Source organism: Setaria viridis, chromosome 5, assembly GCF_005286985.2.
Source record: "Setaria viridis chromosome 5, Setaria_viridis_v4.0, whole genome shotgun sequence".
In the NCBI taxonomy this organism is placed as follows: domain Eukaryota; kingdom Viridiplantae; phylum Streptophyta; class Magnoliopsida; order Poales; family Poaceae; genus Setaria; species Setaria viridis.
In genome coordinates, this window is record NC_048267.2 from 5,094,353 (window position 1) to 5,113,444 (window position 19,092).

Here is a 19,092-nt window from a genome sequence, read left to right on the forward strand (position 1 = left end):
TAATATCTATAAATTTAGAAAAATCAAAACGAGACCGTAACCTTCCATTTGCGCAGCATCAAAACGTACGTGCCACCTTGCAGCTTCGAGTTGCTGTATATCGTGGGGATTGCATGCCATGCAAACAATGTCTCTAGGTGTGATGATGAGAATTAGTAAGTGTAATTTGCAAGAAATGTTTTTAGGACGCCGACCAATTAAAGGTTTACGAAATTAAACTGCAATAATCTAACCACGGCTTCGTTCGTAATTGTGATGAGAATCTTTCTTAGATCACTCTAGGGAGAACCTTTCTCGCCGGCCTCATGCAGCGGCCTTGCATGACGTGAACATGACAAAAACTGAATCGTGGTACCACCAGCAGATAGCGTAAGAGCATGGTTAGCTCGATCGTACGTAATTGGAGCTGGGAGTTGACTTTTGTTAGTGCTTTACAAAGGCTGCACTGTAAGAACACAAGTTGACGAATTCACGCTCTCCAAAGTTTAAGAAACCAAAGAACTTTTAAAACACTACGTTATTCTTTACAAGTGATCAAAATATATCAGTGTTGCCCCTCTCCGTTTTAAAATGTATAAGTTGCAGTTTGACCGGTTACGATCTCCAAACCTAGACTTTGATTGTTAATTTCTTTCATTTGTACTACAATATTAGTGGTAACAAAATCATAATCATAAGAAAATACTTTAAAATGTGAATCTAATGACACCATCTAATTTTTACATAACAAAATGCCTGTCATATAAAGGTCTGTTTGGGAAGGGGGTGTTAAAGTTTAACAGGGTGTTAAATTTTAACATCCTCAAATGAGGTGTTAAACTTTAACACATGTAGGGTGTTTGGATGGGTTGTTAAAGTTTAACACCTTTGTTGGAAAAGGACTACATTACCCCTCAATAATGTTCTTAAATGCTGTCTAATAAGTGGAGAGAGGAGGAGAGAGAGAGGGCAACTAGGGAATAAGTGGTGAGGGGGACCACTTTTAACACCTTTAGCAAATTTTAACACCCCCTCTATGTGTTTATGAAAAGAGAGGTGTTAAATTTTAACACTGCTCTTTTAACACAAGTGTTTGGTAGCCATTTTGTTAAAAATGTGTTAAATGGGGGTTGTTAAACTTTAACACCCCCTTTCCAAACAGGCCCTAAGTCTAATTGGTGTTACGAGGCATAGAGATGCGCGTGCACCTTTTTAAAGGGGAATGGAGGGAGTATCTCTTTCCAAGGAGCACTCATGTCTTAGTGTGACGCAAGTAACTACATTGCCCGTTGCGTGATTTCGATTTTATGTGGCTGCACCCTCTATGTAACTTACTTAAGTTGTGGTGGTGTTATATCATCTGACCAACGGAGTAGACACTCTGGTAGTGAAGAAAGTAAAGGAATACAAATAAAAGCTAAAAATACAAATTGTTCAGTGCCCCACAACGATATAAAAACTATAAAATTTGTCAGGAAAATTAATCTCAGTTTAGCTTGAGGGGGTCGTTGCAACTGATTTGTTAAATCATGATGGTCATCGTTGATTCCCCTAAAGAACTTGCAGATGAGCATCGTTGTTCCTCTTTTTCTTCTGTTTTCTCTTCCATCATGCGATAGTCTCAGCAGCAGCCGGAGGCGGCGCGAGGGCACCAGGAGTCGCCGGGTGCATCCACCAGCTGATCAGATAAGATCTATATTTCGTCTTCTGGGTAGACCAAAACTTAATTAGCATGCAGATTCTTTTTACCTAATGGATGATTTAATTTTCGTTGACGAGTCAGACGATATTACCTAGACGTCGTCCGCTCAACAAACAAAATCCAGATTTTGTCGCACCATCGAATGAAAAATGTATTTTCGTCTCATGATTGGTCGAACCATAGTATATTTCTTTATTATTGTGATTGGTTTATTTTTGTAATTGTTGTATTAATTAATATTAAAAATTAAAATTTTGTAGCCCCATTGCAAACGTGAGAACCACGTGTGAAAATCCATCACAGGAAACAACATAAAAAGAATGAAAAAAAATTACACGGGTGCGGATCTGGAGCTCTTGGCTAGCCTCACGATCATAAGTATGTGGTACCAAGATCTGAACCCACAAACTTCCCCTCACGGTCTTGCGCGATCCTTTCTTACCATCCAATCACAAAGTTGTTGCTGCTAGTTGCAATAGGATAAGGAACCTTGTAGGAAATGACTTCGCCCACTTTATTTAAGTTGAGTTTAATTAAATTTGGTGGCAAGCGTATCATGTACATCCCTATCTCTAGTAAAACTCATATGCATTTTTTTCATTTATGCATTTGGAATGTACACTATTGTGACATCTTCTTCGAAGAAGTAAAAGACGTCACCAATTTGCACTAAAGATGATCGGTAGATACCTTAGGATTAGAGGCACCAATTTGCACTACTACAGAAAATGTTGAGAATCTAGCCGTGAACAATACCGCTGGTTCAGAGAAAATAGCCTGGATAGGTTATTTCTCAGGCAACCACACGGTGAGAGTTATTATTCGCTTCGTCGATCAGTATCGAATTCTTGTTGCTGAGATTAGAACAGATGGACTGATAATCTTAGATGAATCTACGATCTACGGAGAGGAGACGACGGCGAGCTCTCCTCTACGGCACCGTCCAATCCGTACCTCCAGAACCGAGCCACGCCTAGCCCACGCCGTCTTGCAGCACTGCCTCCGTGGCGCCTGAAACAAATGAACAATGATGCGTTGAGCTCTCAGTTTCTGCGGGCCTGCATCCTGATAACGATGTGGTCAGGTCAGTAGAGAGATTACCCGTTCCCAATCAGCAGGATTCATCTTGGGCGCCAGGACCCTGACCGTCTGAACCGCCGCAGCCGAACGCAAGCTGGGCTTGTCGCACTCCTTCTCCATCGACTTCCCGCCGGCGTTCCTCGAGTACTCCGTCACGGTGGCCGCCGCCGCCGTCGCCCCGTAGGTCTCGTTCCGGGCATGGCTAAGGAAGAACGTCAAGGGCCGGGCGCACGCGTCGTCGGGCCTCCAGGGCCTGGTATTGAACAAGAACGGCCCATCGGGCCTCCCCCGCAAGGCCTCGAATGTCTGTAGAGGGACCTCCAGCTGATGGGCCGGAACAGCCCACGGGTACAGCTGCGCGGCGTAGCCCCACGCGACCGAGACGGACCAGTTGTTGTTGCCCTCCGAGCCGCCGCTGTCGTGGTGGTAGCAGAAGGCCTGCTGCAGCGACCGGGCCGGATCGAGCTGGGCTGCATCGACAAGCGACCGCACCGCGTCCAGCGCGGTCCGACCGTGTGGGCTTATGGGCTCGATAAGGTCCAGGTGGTGGAGCGACACCAGCGGCGCCACCGGGTGGGCCGACAGAAGCCCATAGGCGTCGCCGCGGAGATCCAGCTGCACATAGTTTGGAGGACAGGTGTCACAGTTCATTGACCGATGCGCGCGACTGTCCTGTTTTCTTGGCTTCAAGTATGGTGAAAGAAACAGAGGATCAGAGCAGGGGCATTCACCTGGTGGAAGCCGGGCTCCCGGGTGAGCGGGATGCCGAGCTCGCTGAGGCAGGCATGGACGCGCTCGTCGCTGCCGAACAACTCGCTGTACCGGTCGAGGCAGCCGTCGATGGCCCCGGCTAGCTCGGCGGCGGCCGGGTAACTCACGGCGAACCCGCCGCCGCCGAACGCCATGCCGTACGAGTGCGTCAAGTCCTGCGCCACGCTCTCCGACGGCGCCCCGACGTAGTACGCCTGCTCGTGGTCATACTTGCGCAGCACGGCCACCAGATTGTCCGGGAAGAACACCGTGTCGTCGTCGCCCATCACGAACCACCGCACCTCCTCCTCCTCCTCCTCCCCCGTGCCGTTCGCCGCGGCGACGGCCGCGAAGGAGTCCGCCACGATCCTCGCCATCCGCGACGCCGCCGCCCGGCGCCCGAACCGCGACGCGTCCGCCGAGACGCGGTACGGCGGGCTCGTCGCCGCCGGCCACGGACCCGCCGGCTCCTCGTCGAGCCAGACGTGGCCGCGCGTCCGCCCGGGGCGCCACCACAGCTCCACGTACCCGCGGCGGCGGCCCCACGTCCGAGCCGCGCCGCCGATGCCGAACACGATGTGCGACAGTGACGTCGGTGCGCGAGCGACGCCGCCAGCCATAGTCCCACCGTCGTCGCCACCCGACCTGCCCGCGGAATCCTGGCATCTCCGCCACTGGTACATCAGTCCGCCGGAGCCGGCGCCGCCACCCGGGACTGGGACGAAGACGACGTACGCAAGGAACGCCAGGGTGCCCGAGATGAGCGTGAGCAGCGACAGCGCCACAAGGCTGTGGCGGGACAAGGCCGCCAGACGCCCAGCGTGGCCTTCCATCCGCGTAGCATTAGCCGTACGTGCCTACCAATGCCACCCTCGCAGCTTCGAGTTGCTATATGTCGTGGGGCTTTTTTGGTTTTTAGCCCTTTTTCGAAAGATTCTCACAAATACGTTCCTGGTGAAACCAATTCCAAAAATGGACCCTTAGCTTGGCGCCATCCACGCTGGCGCCAGCCATTCCGGTGCCAAGGTCCATGCGCAGCTGCTGACGCGGATGCTGACGTGGCGGGAGATTGACGCCGTAGGCCTTGGCGCCGAGCAATTTACCCATGCCTCCTAGCGTTTTGAACGAAACAAGTATAATTATTCTAAGGAGTATGCAACAAACTATGCTCTAGTTCAACAAGTTAGGACGTGGGCTTCTTATCCCAAAAACCTGAGTTAAAATCCCTATGTTGAATCTTTTTTTTTTCTAAAAAGCACGGGAGTTTCTTTTTTTTAGAACGTGGGCTTTTTTCTTCTTCTCGAGACTAGTCCAAGTTCCTTGATAAGCACGTACCTAACTGTACCAACTAGAACGTGGGCTTCTTCTTTTTTTCTCGAGACTAGTCCAAGTTCCTTGATAAGCACATACCTAACTGTACCAACACTCCCGTGTTTTTTAGAAAAAAAATAAAATGTAGAAAAAAAGATTCAACATATGGGTTTGAACTCAGGTTATATGTTGAATCTTTTTTTCTACATTTTTTTTTCTAAAAAGTACGGGAGTGTTGGTACAGTGGATGTCCTGAATTAGTGCCTTTCCCTGCTCGATCGGGATGTAGCGCTAGAGGATGCCGGTGTGGCTCCGCTTGTAGAGCTCCTGGTCGATGATGATGAAGGATTTGGCGCGGCGCGCAATCCTACGTGCCTCCGTCTTGTTCGCCGGGAGCGTGTCGCGGACGAGGTAGTCGAGGTACGGGGTTCTCTAGTCAGGCGGGAGGTCGGGCTCCGCTGCTGGGTCTGCATCGATCTCCATGATCTCGGGGTCGGAAGGGTCGGCCTCCGACCCTTGGGCAGGTGGGGCGTCGCCGACCTCGTCTGGGTCGGTACCCGAGCCCGGGACAGGTGGCGCGTTGCTGACCTCTCCTGGGTCAGGACTCGGGTTCGGGGCAGGTGGGGCGTTGCTGTCCCTCCCTGGCTCCTGGTACCGGATTGAGGCTTGAATTGGTCGCTCATGAAGACGCCGTCGGGTATGGGCTTTCGGCCGAACGCCGCCTTTGCTAGTTCGTCAGCCGCCTCGTTGAAGCGCCTTACGACATGGTTGAGCTCTAGCCCGTCGAACTTGTCTTCGAGCTTACGGACTTTGTTGCAGTAGGCCGCCATCTTGGGGTCGTGGCAGGTTCACTATTTCATGACTTGTTCAACGACTAGCTGAGAGTCGCCTCGGATGTCTAGCCGCCGGATGCCCAGTTCGATGGCGATGCGAAGCCCGTTGAGGAGGGCTTCGTACTCGGCGACATTATTTGATGCAGGAAAATGGAGGCGGATCATGTACCTCATGCGTACGCCGAGAGGAGAGACGAAGACTAGGCCCGCTCCGGCGCGAGCCTTCATCAGCGACCCGTCGAAGTACATCGTCCAGTACTCCTGGATCACTTCGTCGAGGGGGAATGTCGACACGACCGTCACCGGGTGGGAGGTGAAGTAGTGGCGAAGCTTCCTCTTCATGATGAGGACGGCGTAGATGGGCTTCTGGATCTGCGGATAGCGCGCCTTGGATTCGGACAAGACCTCACTGATGAAGTATACCGGGCGCTGCACCTTGAGGGCATGTCCCTCTTCCTCTCGCTCTACCTACCTGTACCAACTAGAACGTGAGCTTCTTCTTTTTTTCTCGAGACTAGTCCAAGTTCCTTGATAAGCACATACCTAACTGTACCAACACTCCCATACTTTTTAGAAAAAAAATAAAATGTAGAAAAAAAGATTCAACATATATATGTTGAATCTTTTTTTCTACATTTTATTTTTTTTCTAAAAAAAGAAGCCCACGTTCTAAAAAAGAAGCTCCCGTGCTTTTTAGAAAAAAAAAATAAAATGTAGAAAAAAAATTCAACATAGGGATTTTAACTCAGGTTTTTGGGATAAGAAGCTCACGTCCTAACTAATTGAACTAGCTTCGTCCTAACTAATTGAACTAGAGCATAGTTTGTTGCACACTACTCGGAATAATTATACTTGTTTCGTTCGAAATGCCAGGAGGCATGGGGTAAATTGCTCGGCGCCAAGACCGACGGCGCCAAGCTTGGCGCCAAGATCCACGGCGTCAAGGCTTGGCGCCAAGCTCCCGCCACGTCGGCATCCGCGTCAGCAGCTGCGCATGGACCTTGGCGCCAGGATGGCTGGCGTCGAGACATGTAAGCTGGGTGCCAGCGTGGATGGCGTCAAGCTAAGAGTCTATTTTTGGAATTGGTTCCGCCAGGAACGTATTTGTGAGAATCTTTTGCAAAAAGGGGCTAAAAACAAAAAAAGTTGGCAGAACGTGTAAGTGTGATGATGAGATTTAGCATGGTTGTAGTTTGCACGGCAGGTTTTTAGAACGCCGACCAAATAAAGGTAGACGAAACTGCAATTTAGTCACGGCTTCGTAAGTGTGTGTGTGATGAGAATCTTTCTTGGATCACACTAGGCAGAACCTTTTCTCACCGGCCTCGGCGGTTGCATGACGTGAACCTGAGAAAAACTGAATCGTGTGATGCCACCAGCAAGATAGTGTAAGAGCATGGTTAGCTCGATTTTACGTAATTGAAGCTGGAGGTTGACTTTTGTTAGCACTTCAAAAAACAAGATCCCAAGTGTTTATTCTAAACACCTTTTTGAATAATGCTGTTGTGTATAATTGATTACGGAAATACAAACAAGATCCAACATTATTTTTTTTTCCTTTTGCGAGTTGGATCCATTATGAACATATTTTACATGCTTTAAGAAGTTCAATACTTTTGAGTTATCATTTCAATTACTCAATAAGCAACATAAATGATAAAAGTAGGATATATGACAAAAATTGTTGAAATAGATCATGGAATTTTTTGGGTACTGTTTTTAATGTTGAATTAGGTCTTCATAGTATTGAATTATTTTTTTGCACATATATTTAAATAAGTCTCTATATTTGTTGAGTACGTATGAAAGATAAAAACAATATTAAACTTAATTACAGCGATTAGTTGTGCACTTTTTAAATAATAATGGAGGATTTAACCAGAAGAAAAAATGCGAATGAGAAAAAGAAAAGTATTAGTTACGTGGCCCCAATGGGCCGACTGACATGTCGTTCCCGTTGGTCCGCGCCCAATCTGGGCGATCCCTCACTTGGGCCCATCTTTTCACAGTGGGCCCTGGCCGAAGCGGCAAAGCCCGCCCTTTCTTCTCCCGCCCCCACACTATTTTGGCGCCAAAGGATCCCAGTTTTTGCCGCCAAAACCCGCCGCCGCCTCTTGTTCTCCCTCCCTCCCTCCCTCCTCTCCTCTCTCCCTCCGTCTCACAACCCCACCCAGACGCGGACACCCGAGGCGCGCGCGCGCGTGCGGAGGCAGACACCATGTCGGGCCACCGTATCCCCGCCGCCGCGCGCCTCGGCGGCATCACCTCCCGCCGCCACGCGGAGCTCCTCCTCCACAGCGGCATTGGCGACGTCTCCGTCAAGGATCTCCGCCTCCGCCGCGTCGTCCCGCCCGCCTCCGGCTCCCTCGACTCCTCCCCCGTGTGCGCTGCGCCCGTGAAGCCCGGATCTGTCGAGAGCACGCCACCGGAGGCCGCATCGGCCGTGGCGGTGGCCGAAGACCTCGACCGGAAGCCGGTAAGTCAGCGCCTGTTTCTTCATCTGGCCGGGGTCCGTGCCTACTTGCATTGCTTCTCTGTGATTCCTGCATCTGATCACTGTCCTGGTTCCCCCTCTGGGTCAGGTGCTCCCGCGGTCCAAGCTCGTGCGCGACCCCGGCTCGTTCGGCTACCGGCGGCTGCTGCCTTTCCTCAACGAGATGGCTAAGAACGGTAACGCCCTCTCCAACCCCAACTCCCAGCAGATTTATCTTCTTATTGTGGTCCGGTTCCCATTACTTGTTCAGTTGTTCTTATGCCATCTCCTGGCTCGTGCGTATGTGTTTGCGTGGTTCAGACAGCTCCATCGGCAGATCTGACTCTCCGTTGGTTGATGCGCCTTTGGGTGAGATTCGCTGCGAATCTGATGCCATGGATTCTGTAGAGCCGGTGGTGGCGAAGACTGGAGGAGACCCCGAGGTGAAGGATGGCTGCAACAATGTCACCGAAGAGGCCAACACTGTCCCTCATGACCTTGCAAGCAGCAAGCCGGTGAGTTTGCTGTTACCGCGTCTCAGATAGTCCTGTTAGCAGTCCACGAACCTTGTCCAGAACTTCAGATTAATCCAGTTTGCCGTATGAAACTAATGGAGAGTGTGATTGTGTGTTTCAGTGGCTTGCCCGGTGCACGAGGTCGAGATTTTTTCGTCATCCGAGCTCGTTCAGCTACAAAAGGATGCTGCCATTTCTCATGGAGAATGGTACGGTGACTGCTTGGTTCAGTTCATCATGATTAAGTGGTGCCTTTTTTAGAGTTCTATTTTTTTATAATGTGCTATTTTGCCTTGCTGTCTCAGAAATCTCTTCTCAGGAAGGGGAAAGGGTCAAAATTCGAAGAGTCGCAGATGAAAGGATACTAGCGTCAGATGAGAATGGCGTCTCAGCCAGTGGGCAGCAGCATCTTGTCGTCTCTGATGACTCTTCTCAGGAATGCAACAGAGCTCAAGTTGACAGAATGGAGGAAGAAGAGACACCAAAAGCTGATGAAAATCATGTTCTTGATGACAGGCAGCCTCAACCTGCTGTTACAAAAGCCTCTCCTCCAGAGTGCAATGCAGCAGAAGGGCAAAATGTCATGCAGCAAGAGGCTTTGACTACAAGTCAAGACCCACTAACTTCTTCTGAGGGTGATTTAACATCAGATGGGGATGTTGTCCAGGCAAGTGGTCATCATCATATTGTTGTATCAGAGGATTCTCCAGAGGAATGCCAAAGAGATGAAGTCAAAAGAAGTGTACAAGATGAAGCAGTAAAATCCGATTGGAGCCATGTTCTGGATAGCAGAGAATTTCAGCCTGCTGTATCAGAAGTCTTTCCTTCGAAGAACAGCGTGGCTGAAGTGCAAAAGGCCACACAAGAAGAATCATTACCTTCAGATGGAGATGAGGAAAATTCAAACAAGGGTGACCATCTTGCCAAAGAGCAGCCTCAGCCCTGTGTCACAAAGGAGTCCTTGACTGCACAACCGCATGATAGTGCTGAAATCACTGAAGTACCGCAGTGCCAAAACAAAGACGCAGGATCTCATGATGCTGGTTTTGTTAGCCCTACCAAGACTGTGATACCATTGTTGCATCGGCATTGTGCACAGCCTGAGGATTCTGTAACTTCTGTTGATGATCAGCTTCGTGACAGTGATGTACAAATGATCTGCAGGCCTTCTGATCCTTGTGCTGTTGACAGATCATTGTCAGTAGAGGAAATGTCTGGATGTATTCCGCTCACTGAATCAGGATGCAAAGCAGGCATATCCCGGCCAAGAGGTCTCCATTCTACGGAAAAAAGAGGTTTTTCTCCTAAGAAGCTTTCTCCAAAGAAAGGAATACTTAAGAGGCACACTAGGGGGTGCAAGGGCATCTGCATGTGCTTAGACTGCTGTACGTTTCGTCTACGTGCTGACCGAGCTTTTGAGTTCTCTAGGAAGCAGATGCAAGAAGCAGATGATATAATATGTAACTTATTGAAGGAGGTAGCAAGCCTTAGGAGTCTGGTGGAGAAGCCTGCTGGCCAAGTAAGCATAATTACTTGCATTTCACCCTTTGCTTCTTTTCCTTATCATAAAGTTCTGTACTTAGAAATGCTATTCATGCTTTACTAGTACGACCAGTTTTGCATCACTCGTGCGGTATCATCTAACCTGAATATTGAAGGTCAGGATAAGCATCTTCTAGAATATGTTATATTATAATTTGTTTGAGAGAAAATGTTATATTAGAATTCTGCATCTATGGAGTTTTCTATCATGGACTAGCATCTGCATATTTTAGACAGTAAGAAAGCTTAGCTGTAGAAATATATCTGAATCTATGCATCCAACAATCCTACAAATACAAGGATGCATTCCATACCAGAAATTCATAGCCAGAACTGTTCCAATAATGTCAATAATTCACTGATCATAACTCATCATTGGTCACTGGAACTAAGCTTGCTGGTCACTGATCAGTGTAGACATTAGAAAAGTCGATGTCAACCATACTGTAGCTGATACAACAACACTAATTCGTCGCTACCCACACACGTATTGTAAAACCTATGGCCTAGCTGCACTGCTGCAGTCTTCAAATCATATATATTTGTGGTTTGTATTAGTCATGTATGAGCTCTAAGTAATCCTAGGGAAAAAATTCTAATTGTTTGTAATTTGTGAGCACGAACTATTTCCATTTGATAATCGAGTTTAACTTGGACGAATGAAATGACTTATGCTGTCAAGTGACTGGAAGGGGTACAACTTTGGCCTGTCCTCGGCTTTCCATTTCCTTAACCATTATTGATTTGCACTTTTTAGTGTTTTCTTGTTTGAAGATGTCTGCTCACTTGCATACCAGTTTTATATTCACCACACATTCAAAGTTTACAAAATCCTTGAATTCTTATCCTTGTTTGAAATTGCAGCAGGAGTCGACACAAGCAGCTTGCAAACGGGCTTCTCAGGTGGAAGAGGTGGCCAGAGAACGTTGCCAGCAGATGTTCGTGGATCTAAACTCCCACTGCAGGATCCCTGTGAGTAGTTGCTGTACCCTGAAACTGCTGAACCGCCTAGTTGCACTTGACCTGACTGGGCAGGCACACTAGAGCTGATGCGTTGTTTCTAACTCGTTGTTTGAACCCAGGGACCGAGGGTAAGATTCGCCCAATATGTTGAGGAAAAGAAGGCCTTGCCATCTCCTCGTGAAAAGAAGGCCTCGCCGTCCCCTCGCAGCAGCAGCTGGAGGTGACCAAACGTCTGAAGGTGGACGGGTCCTGCTGACCTACTTACTGATCGTCTAGTTATTCAGAACATTCTGTGTGCCGCCACTTGTGAATTCTGTCCGGGCTCTGGTACCCGATCTCAGCAAATGCAATGCGATGTAATGCAGTAGGGGTAAGATGTGGTTCTGTAGTTGTCGTAGGCACACAAGGAAGACTGAGATGAGGTGTAGTCGAGTTTCTGCTAACCGGAACATGTCAGTTTGCAATGCAATGCAGTGGGAATTTTTAGGCATGAAATGGTGACGCTGTCCTTTTTGTGATGCCTGATCCTTGTGCTATGTACCATCGATAATTTATAGATAGCCAGCAGCTTCGGATTTGTTGAGTTGGCTGGCATGAGTGCGGGTCGTTTCAGGCTTTCAGGCTTGGAAACATAACATCTGTGAGTTTAGCTGGAGAGGTTTACAGGTCTAATCCTCCAAGGATCTCGTTGTGTGATGTAACTAGTAATATTATGATGGATGATTGGAATGGAACTGAAGTAAGCAATCTGATTGGAATGGAACGGCTCGTATAATTGTTCACATTCAGTGGCTCAGTCTGATAAAGAGTACAACCCCGTGCACATACAAACGCTTGCTAGTTGTAACACAGAGGGTCACAGCGCACATATACAAGTACTGACTGATTCTGTGGTTCACATGCCTAGTCGGTGGTGATGTGTACCCCGATGGCGATGAGGAAGACGGCGGCGAGGGCGAAGAAGATGATGGCGTGGACGAAGATGGAGGCGCCGCTGGTCTGGAAGTTGCCGAACTCGACGAAGCGGCCGCCCTTGGCCGGCAGCTGCAGCAGCAGCCCCGGAGAGAGCAGCACGAACAGCACCACCGCCACCACCACCGGGCCCCAGTCAGACATCTCGCTCACTCTCTTCTTCTTCCCCTCGCCTGCTGGGCTCTCTTTCTCTCCCTCTCTCTCGGCAGATGCAGGGCAGGAGGAGATGAGAGCCTCTCCGCGCGTATAAAAGCAGGCAGAGGAGCGAGCCTGGCCGACGGCGACCCACTGCTGCTGCCAACCAAAACCAAACCAAACCCAAAGCCGGTGCTGATTAGCTTCGCTAGACGCTAGTGGTGGTGAGTAAGAGTAATGCTGGGATATACTGCCATGAGCCCATGAACTGTCTGGGCACTTTCAAGTAGAAGAAGAAGCAGCAGCGGCGGCACCCACCAATCATGCGGCACGCTTTCTGCGCGGGGAGGAGTTGGGACGTTGCCGTCGCGCGCGTCCCTCTCGCCTTCTCGCCTCATGTCCCTCGTCTCGTCTGCCCCGTTCCGTCCGCCCGTCGTGTACCCACTCCACGACCTGTCGACCTGCTGCCCATTCCTCCCCGTCATTCATCAACGGCTTTGCGTTGTGTCGTGAGCTCCTTTTTGCGACTTTGCGTTGTGTCGTAAGCATCCGTCGCTCGGACATTGGTGCGTACAGCTCGTTTCATCATATCTACAACTCTTCTGCGCCAGCAGGTTAACAAATGGTTTGGATCACTTGGATAAACAGTCCACTTTATAAATCGAAACGTAAAAAAAAATAGAGTTATGTTAAAGCGGGTAAAATCATGTAAAGTTGTCTTATAATCGAGCCACACCATCAGCATAATCCTAGCTGGCGGAGAGAAGCAAATTAGTGTTGGCTTTGGTAAATTGGTGTAGCTACCAACCCATTACCTGGTGGATCTAAACGGGTTTGGATCACTTGAGATTAAGTGAGTGGCATCACAAGCGTTCCATCATTCATCTGAGTTGTTAGGTCAAAGCTTCATCATTTTCCTTCCTTCACCTCACCCTTGTTTTGCACCCACCCGCCGTCGTCCTCGGTGACCTGCTGTACATGTCCACCTCTCACCCACAGTAGGAGCTTGACCCAAAATTCATAGGGGTTGGCACTTACGTTATTGGGGGGGGGGGGGGGGGGGGGGGGGGGGGGGGGGGGGTGGAGGGCATGGCCCCCTTTGGCTCAAGCTCTGCCCCTGCTCTTGCCCTATAGTTGATGTCGCCCCACCTTCTAGAAAAGCCATAGCAAATTCAAACTAGTCGTCTATAATCTAGAACTATAGCAATTGCCGAGATGGAAAAGAAATCAATGTCGCCGTGTGTGAGAAATCTCCAAATTAAACCAATTTAATTGAGTCATCACCATCGATCAACTCAATTAAAGGAGAATAATTCAGGTTGTCCTTGAGATGTGTCATGAGCATTGCCCAGAATTTATACACACCTCACATGCACAAGAATATAAATATCATCACCATATAGCAATCCATACATAGTCCATCACAATACATAGAAGGGTTCAAAGTTCACATACATAACAAGTTTATAGAGTTTGCAGCGAAAGTTTTATCATCGCACTCATCATACGATACAACACAAAATAAGAAAGTTAACACTATATGCCGATAGTAACCTTCCTAGCCATGGCCATCTACTCCATCCCCGGACCTCTGTCTAAAGGGTAGAAGTACCCAAAGACGGCCTCCGGCTGCGGATCACTTGCAACAACTTAATGACGGCACCGTGAGTACAAAAGGTACTCCGCAGGTCTTATCCAAATACGGGTATATACTTGTCCGACTCTCAAGGAGAATGCATTCGTTTAAGTACCAAGAAATGGTATTGGTAATTAAATTTGCATAAAAACATCTACATTTGATCAAATTATAATAAGCAAAAGACATGGCATTCTATGATCTCTAAGTCAAGCTTCAAGTAATTGCAATAAGTAAATGTGATCATGAACATGAGCTCAATCTTCCATGAACTCCATTCGGTAACTCTACTTTGAGATTCCAAATTCATGAGCGTGCTCCGTGACTGGGAGCATGGCTATTGCAATAGATTAATACCATGCAGGGATGTACAACTTTTCCCACACGAGGCGCAAGACCAACGACCATATCCTTAGCTTAGGATAAGTGTTGATTCATGCTCCTGATTGCTCACATACCCACACCCGGCTATGAACAAACGGTCGGAATAGATAGATGCACCGGACACGACCGATCACACCTCATCCCATATTGCACTGAATCCAGTCAAGGCAAGGTGCGGCTTATGCTACTTGGCTTGCCATTCCCACATTAAGCATGTGGTTAATTTGTACAAAATTGTGCTCAAGAATCCAGCTACAAAGATCGGTCCTTAACCAACTCAAACAAGTCTAAGCCAATTGAGCTCCAATATCAACATGGCCCTACCATTCTTGCTCAAGTTTGGTTCATGATTCAATGTTGACAACTTTTATTTACTTGGCTACTTGCCTAGAAGGAGTTGTTCTGGATCAAAGATGGATATTGCATTAAGTAGGAGCTAAGCAACATATACATAATTAATAACTCATGTGCATACAAGACACGTATACATCACTGATCTAAAATAGGGTTAAAAGATGCTTAGGTGGCTGCATTGGTTCACAAAGGAAGCGTCGTCAGCGACGGGCTCTGGCTCGGGCTCACCCTCCTCTTGCTCTGGCGTTTCGGTGTCTAACAAGTGCAATGATGCTTGATAAGTAAATATGCCATGAATGATTGCAATGATATGAGTATGACATGATTAAGCATGTTTTAGCAATGCTAGATGATTATTCACGAGTTGGTTGTAGCATACATAGGTAAGTAAAATAAGTGTAAGTGTAAAGGTGCTGGACGAGGGGTGGCAGACTGTCCGGCTTGGGAAAGGTGGACCATCCAGTATGAACGGTGGACTATTGTGCGGACCGTCGATAGGTCAAGTGTGGACCATTTTGGCAAAACTAGACGGATTCTGGATGGTTTTCAAAAATGAATGGCGAACCCCCCCAGTAGCGGACCGTCGGTAGTACAAAATCAGCACGTTGAAAAGATGTGCAGAGGCTCGGTTCGTTGTGTGGTTGAACTGCGGACCGTCCAACATCATGGGCAGACTGTGTGCAGTATGAAAAGCGGAAGTAGAAATGTAAAGGTTCTGTTGGTTTTTGGTGTGCAAGTGGCGGACCATCTGTGGGTGGTGGACGGACTGTCCGCACTGTTGTCGTGGCTCGTAGGCAACTGGCATCGGTTTGGGGTGCAATTTATTTTCATGGGTTCCTGGGAGTGTCTAGAGTTCATCTAAGAAGATAGATTTGACATGCATTAAGGATTCGAAGCTCTAGGTCATCAATGGTGATTTGGCTCTAAAGATTTCATGGATTCAAAACCTAGGGCAATGGGGAAAGGATCGGGGATGGAGATGGCTCACTTGCGATGAGTAGGACTTCGGTGAGGTGCCGTAGGTTGGTGTAGTGCGGCGTTGGGGAAGCTTGGGGTCATCCTTCACTTGAAGCTTGAGGAAGATCTTGGGGATGGAGGAAGGAGAGCTCGGGGAAACTCCAAGCTCAAGGAAGGAGATGACGTCGAGGTGGTGCAGCTTGACGGCGTCGAGCTCCGGCGGTCCTCCGATGAAGCTCCGACGAGATGGAGGGGCTTCAAAGGTGGAGGGACCTTGGGAGCTCCTCCATGGCTTGGGTGGAAGAGAGAGTATTTGAGAGTGAATGGGATGGGAGCGAGAGAGAGCTGCAAGGTGCTCTAGGCGAGGAGGGGCGCGGGCTAATGAGTTGGTTCGAGGGGGTGATGTGGTGCAAAAGTTCTGCGCGCACGACACGTACCGGGATATACTAGCAGACCGTCCGTGAGTGAGGGGCGGACTGTCTACGAATGACGTGGCAGGAGTTGGTCGGGGTCGTGCTTGACTGAGATCAACATGATGACGCGTACGGCGGACCGTCCGGCCGCAAAGGCAAAAGTGCAACACAAGTTTTATTTATTTACAACTTTAATTAATGCTTAATGATGATATGCTTAACTTAAACATGTTTAGAGCTGTTACACCGCGTGTGTCATCAACGGTGCTTGAAATCTTTAGAAGACCGGAGAATAGGAGGTGCGAAGGGGGGAAAAAATTGACATTCACCGCGAGTAACAGTTCATTCGCAGTATTTTGCCGGTGACCAGTTGTAATAGCTAAGAACTGGGCGTGAAAAAATATTGTGGGAAAAAAAAAGACACGGGATGAATCGAGAGGCAATTTCTTACGCAATTTCTTACGCGCCACTAAAAAAAGTTTACAATTCCATATCTATTGTTAAAAAATCCTCGTGCCTTAGGAGCCACTAGTTCAATTTTTGTTTCCCTCGGTGCCACTACAGTCTAATTTGGATCAAACTGTAGCTAACAGCAGGTTGCAATGATCATTTTGCCCTCATCTTCCACTTGTTCTCTTTTCCCCTCTTCTCGTGGTCGACGCGCATGTCGTCGGCGCCAATCCGGCCCGCATGATGCCCGTGGTGTTGTCTGGCAACAAAGATTCGAATCAAGGTCCCTCCTCTGTCTCTCTTATCCTCTCCCTTCTCTCCTTCACTCCCTCACGCCCCCCTCCCTCCTCATCTTCCGGCAGTGGCGCGGGTGGGCACGTCGGGGCGGGGGCCAGTGCGGCGACGTCGGCGGGGCGAGCGGGTCGCGGCAGGGGCGGCGGCGCGCGCGGGCGCATCGTGGCAGGGGCCACGGCGGCTCGGGCAGGTCGCGGCAGGGGCGAGGGCGGCGACACGTGCGGGTCGGCGCCGGTGCCATGGCAGGCCACGACAACGGCGCAGGGCAGGCAGGTCGCGGCGGCGCGCCACTGCGGGCACACGGCAGCGAAAAGGGCGCGGTCCGCGTACGCCGGAGGAGGCGGAGCACGTGGCCTGCCAGATCCCGCGGGATGTCCGACCACGACGGCGGCTGCCCGGCGCGCTGCGTTGCCTCCGCCATCCATGCGAACCTTGCGAACAGAAGCGAGAGAACACCAGAACAGCATGCTCCCGACGCCGTGCACCTGTGGTTCTGTAGGAACATCGGTCTCTGCTCGTGGGAGTTCCTTCCCAAGCCGGCGACGAACGTGGTCGGTGGTCTCTGCTCGCGGGAGGAGCGCGGCGATGGCGGAGCAGAGCTGCGGGCTGGGGAGCTTGGGGCCGCGGCGCGACCGGTTGCCCTCTCCCTCACTTCGCCTGCCAGCGTTGGGGGACCATGGTTCATGGCAATCGGAGTGGTCGGATGAGGGGCCAGGGGCACTTTGGCCAATCCCAAAAAATACTACCAGGTGACTGCAGTGGCATGGAAGGGAACAGAAAATTGAAGTAGTGGCTTCTAACGGTTAGGAGGTGTCTAAACTTTAGCAGGATCACATCGAATGTTCGGATACTAATTAAGAGTAAGTTAATTATAAAACTAATTGCACAGATAGAGTCTAATTCGTGAGACGAATCTAAGGCTAATTAATTCATCATTAGCGAAGGGTTACTGTAGCACCACATCGTCAAATCATGTCCTAATTAGGCTTAATAGATTTGTCTCGCGAATTAGACTCCATCTGTGCAATTAGTTTTATAATTAAATTATATTTAATACTCCTAATTAGTACCAAACATCCGATGTGACAGATGCTAAAGTTAACTTATCCAAACACCCCTTAAGCCGTAAAAACTAGTGGTAGACAAGGAATTACGAACGACGTGCACCGGATCGACTGGTGCCCTGCAATCGAGTAGCCGAAAGCAACGATACACAGGCGGCCAGGGGCCAGGGGCAAGCTGTAACGACTTGACTCCTAGCTAAGCTAAGCTAGCCGGCGTAGAGGTGGACCCCGACGGCGATCATGAAGATGGCGCAGAAGCCGAAGAAGAGGAGCGTGTGGACGAAGATGGCCATGCCACTGGTGCGCATGCTGTGGAACTCCGGCAGCCGCCCGCCGCTGCCGGGGATCTGGCAAATCAGCCCCGGCGTGAGCAGCACGAAGAAGAGCACCGCGATCAGCACCGGCCACCAGTCAGCCATATTCTTCTTCTGCTGCTGCTGTGGTGATCTCGACAATCACCACCGCGAATCTGCGATTAATGGCCGCAGAGATCACACTGGTGTGTGTATATGTATATATAGTGCATCTTTGATGTATATATACATCTATACATCTGCCCCGCCGGCCGGCCGGCCGGCCGGCCGTCCGCCGCACGCGGCTACTATGTCAAAGCAAGTCCGGCTAAATGCCAACTAGTGACCCGCTCGTAGACGGCAATTTGGAAGCTGCTCGTCGTCAGTAGCGAGGGAAGTACTACGTGTTCAGCGGATACAGGTGCAGCACGTATCGGCAGACGGAATTCGGACGAGTCCATCACGGCTTCTGAGACTCCAAGGCGCCACTCGTCACATCAGGCTTGTTTTTGCTGCGAGATCGGTTAGTTCCGTTGCTTAACTTCGACGCCGCCCTGGTTGGTTGGTGTCTCCATCGAGGAAGAAGCCAGGACACGGCAGAGAGACGACTTGGCAGTTGGCACAGAGCAGAGGCCTTCTTCACCTTGCAGTCGTACACAACTGCTGCTAGTGGAGTACACTGTCCATGGCGTCAACGACTCCATGGAATTTTCCAGTTTCTGATCATAGCTAGGGAGAGCGCCATGTGTTGGCACATCAGCATTTGGGTGTGCCTCCCTGCTCTGCTGCAAAGACGATCCATTGCTCTCTGCTCCTCGTGCCTTAAATACCAGTGTGCCTCTCTGCCTCCCTCCCAAACTTGTTTAGATACGGCCCTTGTTTACTTCACCCCCAACTCCTAACTTTAGCACTATGCAAAAAGAAGATTTCCCATCACATCAAACTTGCGGTACATGCATGGAGTACTAAATGTAGACGAAATTAAAAACTAA

The 19,092-nt window shown here is 49.5% G+C and overlaps 4 protein-coding genes across 5 annotated transcripts; 1 reads left to right on the forward strand and 3 right to left on the reverse strand.

Annotated features, from left to right (window-relative positions):
- Positions 1-1,983: 1,983 nt before the first annotated feature.
- Positions 1,984-4,598, reverse strand: LOC117856146 (uncharacterized). Its single transcript, XM_034738580.2, has 3 exons — positions 3,493-4,598; positions 2,783-3,376; positions 1,984-2,692 (listed from the first exon to the last, which is right to left on the reverse strand). Exons 1-3 carry the CDS (start codon positions 4,342-4,344, stop codon positions 2,582-2,584), a joined length of 1,557 nt encoding a protein of 518 aa, XP_034594471.1. The 5' UTR covers positions 4,345-4,598; the 3' UTR covers positions 1,984-2,581.
- A 3,193-nt stretch (positions 4,599-7,791) lies between these two features.
- Positions 7,792-11,643, forward strand: LOC117858135 (uncharacterized). 2 transcript variants are annotated; one of them, XM_034741148.2, is made up of 7 exons: positions 7,792-8,131; positions 8,238-8,325; positions 8,450-8,643; positions 8,765-8,852; positions 8,949-10,162; positions 11,050-11,157; positions 11,268-11,643. In XM_034741148.2, the coding sequence occupies exons 1-7, from the start codon at positions 7,874-7,876 to the stop codon at positions 11,370-11,372; spliced, it is 2,055 nt and encodes a 684-aa protein (XP_034597039.1). In that variant the 5' UTR covers positions 7,792-7,873; the 3' UTR covers positions 11,373-11,643. The 2 variants fall into 2 exon arrangements, with proteins under 2 accessions (XP_034597039.1, XP_034597040.1); XM_034741149.2 differs by having other exon boundaries at positions 11,053-11,157.
- Positions 11,644-11,900: 257 nt separating this feature from the next.
- On the reverse strand, positions 11,901-12,534 carry LOC117858136 (uncharacterized). The gene has a single exon (XM_034741150.2). The coding sequence runs from the start codon at positions 12,262-12,264 to the stop codon at positions 12,052-12,054; it is 213 nt and encodes a 70-aa protein (XP_034597041.1). The 5' UTR covers positions 12,265-12,534; the 3' UTR covers positions 11,901-12,051.
- A 5,311-nt stretch (positions 12,535-17,845) lies between these two features.
- LOC117858950 (uncharacterized) lies at positions 17,846-18,970 on the reverse strand. Its single transcript, XM_034742110.2, has one exon. The coding sequence runs from the start codon at positions 18,224-18,226 to the stop codon at positions 18,014-18,016; it is 213 nt and encodes a 70-aa protein (XP_034598001.1). The 5' UTR covers positions 18,227-18,970; the 3' UTR covers positions 17,846-18,013.
- Between the last annotated feature and the right edge of the window lie 122 nt (positions 18,971-19,092).

What these genes read in the sequence shown, in the direction of transcription:
- LOC117858136 (XM_034741150.2), bottom strand. Translation starts at nt 12,264, where the DNA reads ATGTCTGACTGGGGCCCGGTGGTGGTGGCGGTGGTGCTGTTCGTGCTG.
- LOC117858135 (XM_034741148.2), top strand. Translation starts at nt 7,874, where the DNA reads ATGTCGGGCCACCGTATCCCCGCCGCCGCGCGCCTCGGCGGCATCACC. An exon ending in CAACGAGATGGCTAAGAACG is followed by an intron (nt 8,326 to 8,449) that starts GTAACGCCCTCT and finishes TGCGTGGTTCAG; the next exon opens with ACAGCTCCATCGGCAGATCT. An exon ending in GCCATTTCTCATGGAGAATG is followed by an intron (nt 8,853 to 8,948) that starts GTACGGTGACTG and finishes TTGCTGTCTCAG; the next exon opens with AAATCTCTTCTCAGGAAGGG.
- LOC117858950 (XM_034742110.2), bottom strand. Translation starts at nt 18,226, where the DNA reads ATGGCTGACTGGTGGCCGGTGCTGATCGCGGTGCTCTTCTTCGTGCTG.
- LOC117856146 (XM_034738580.2), bottom strand. Translation starts at nt 4,344, where the DNA reads ATGGAAGGCCACGCTGGGCGTCTGGCGGCCTTGTCCCGCCACAGCCTT. An exon ending in GGGAGCCCGGCTTCCACCAG is followed by an intron (nt 3,377 to 3,492) that starts GTGAATGCCCCT and finishes AACTATGTGCAG; the next exon opens with CTGGATCTCCGCGGCGACGC. An exon ending in ATCCTGCTGATTGGGAACGG is followed by an intron (nt 2,693 to 2,782) that starts GTAATCTCTCTA and finishes CATTTGTTTCAG; the next exon opens with GCGCCACGGAGGCAGTGCTG.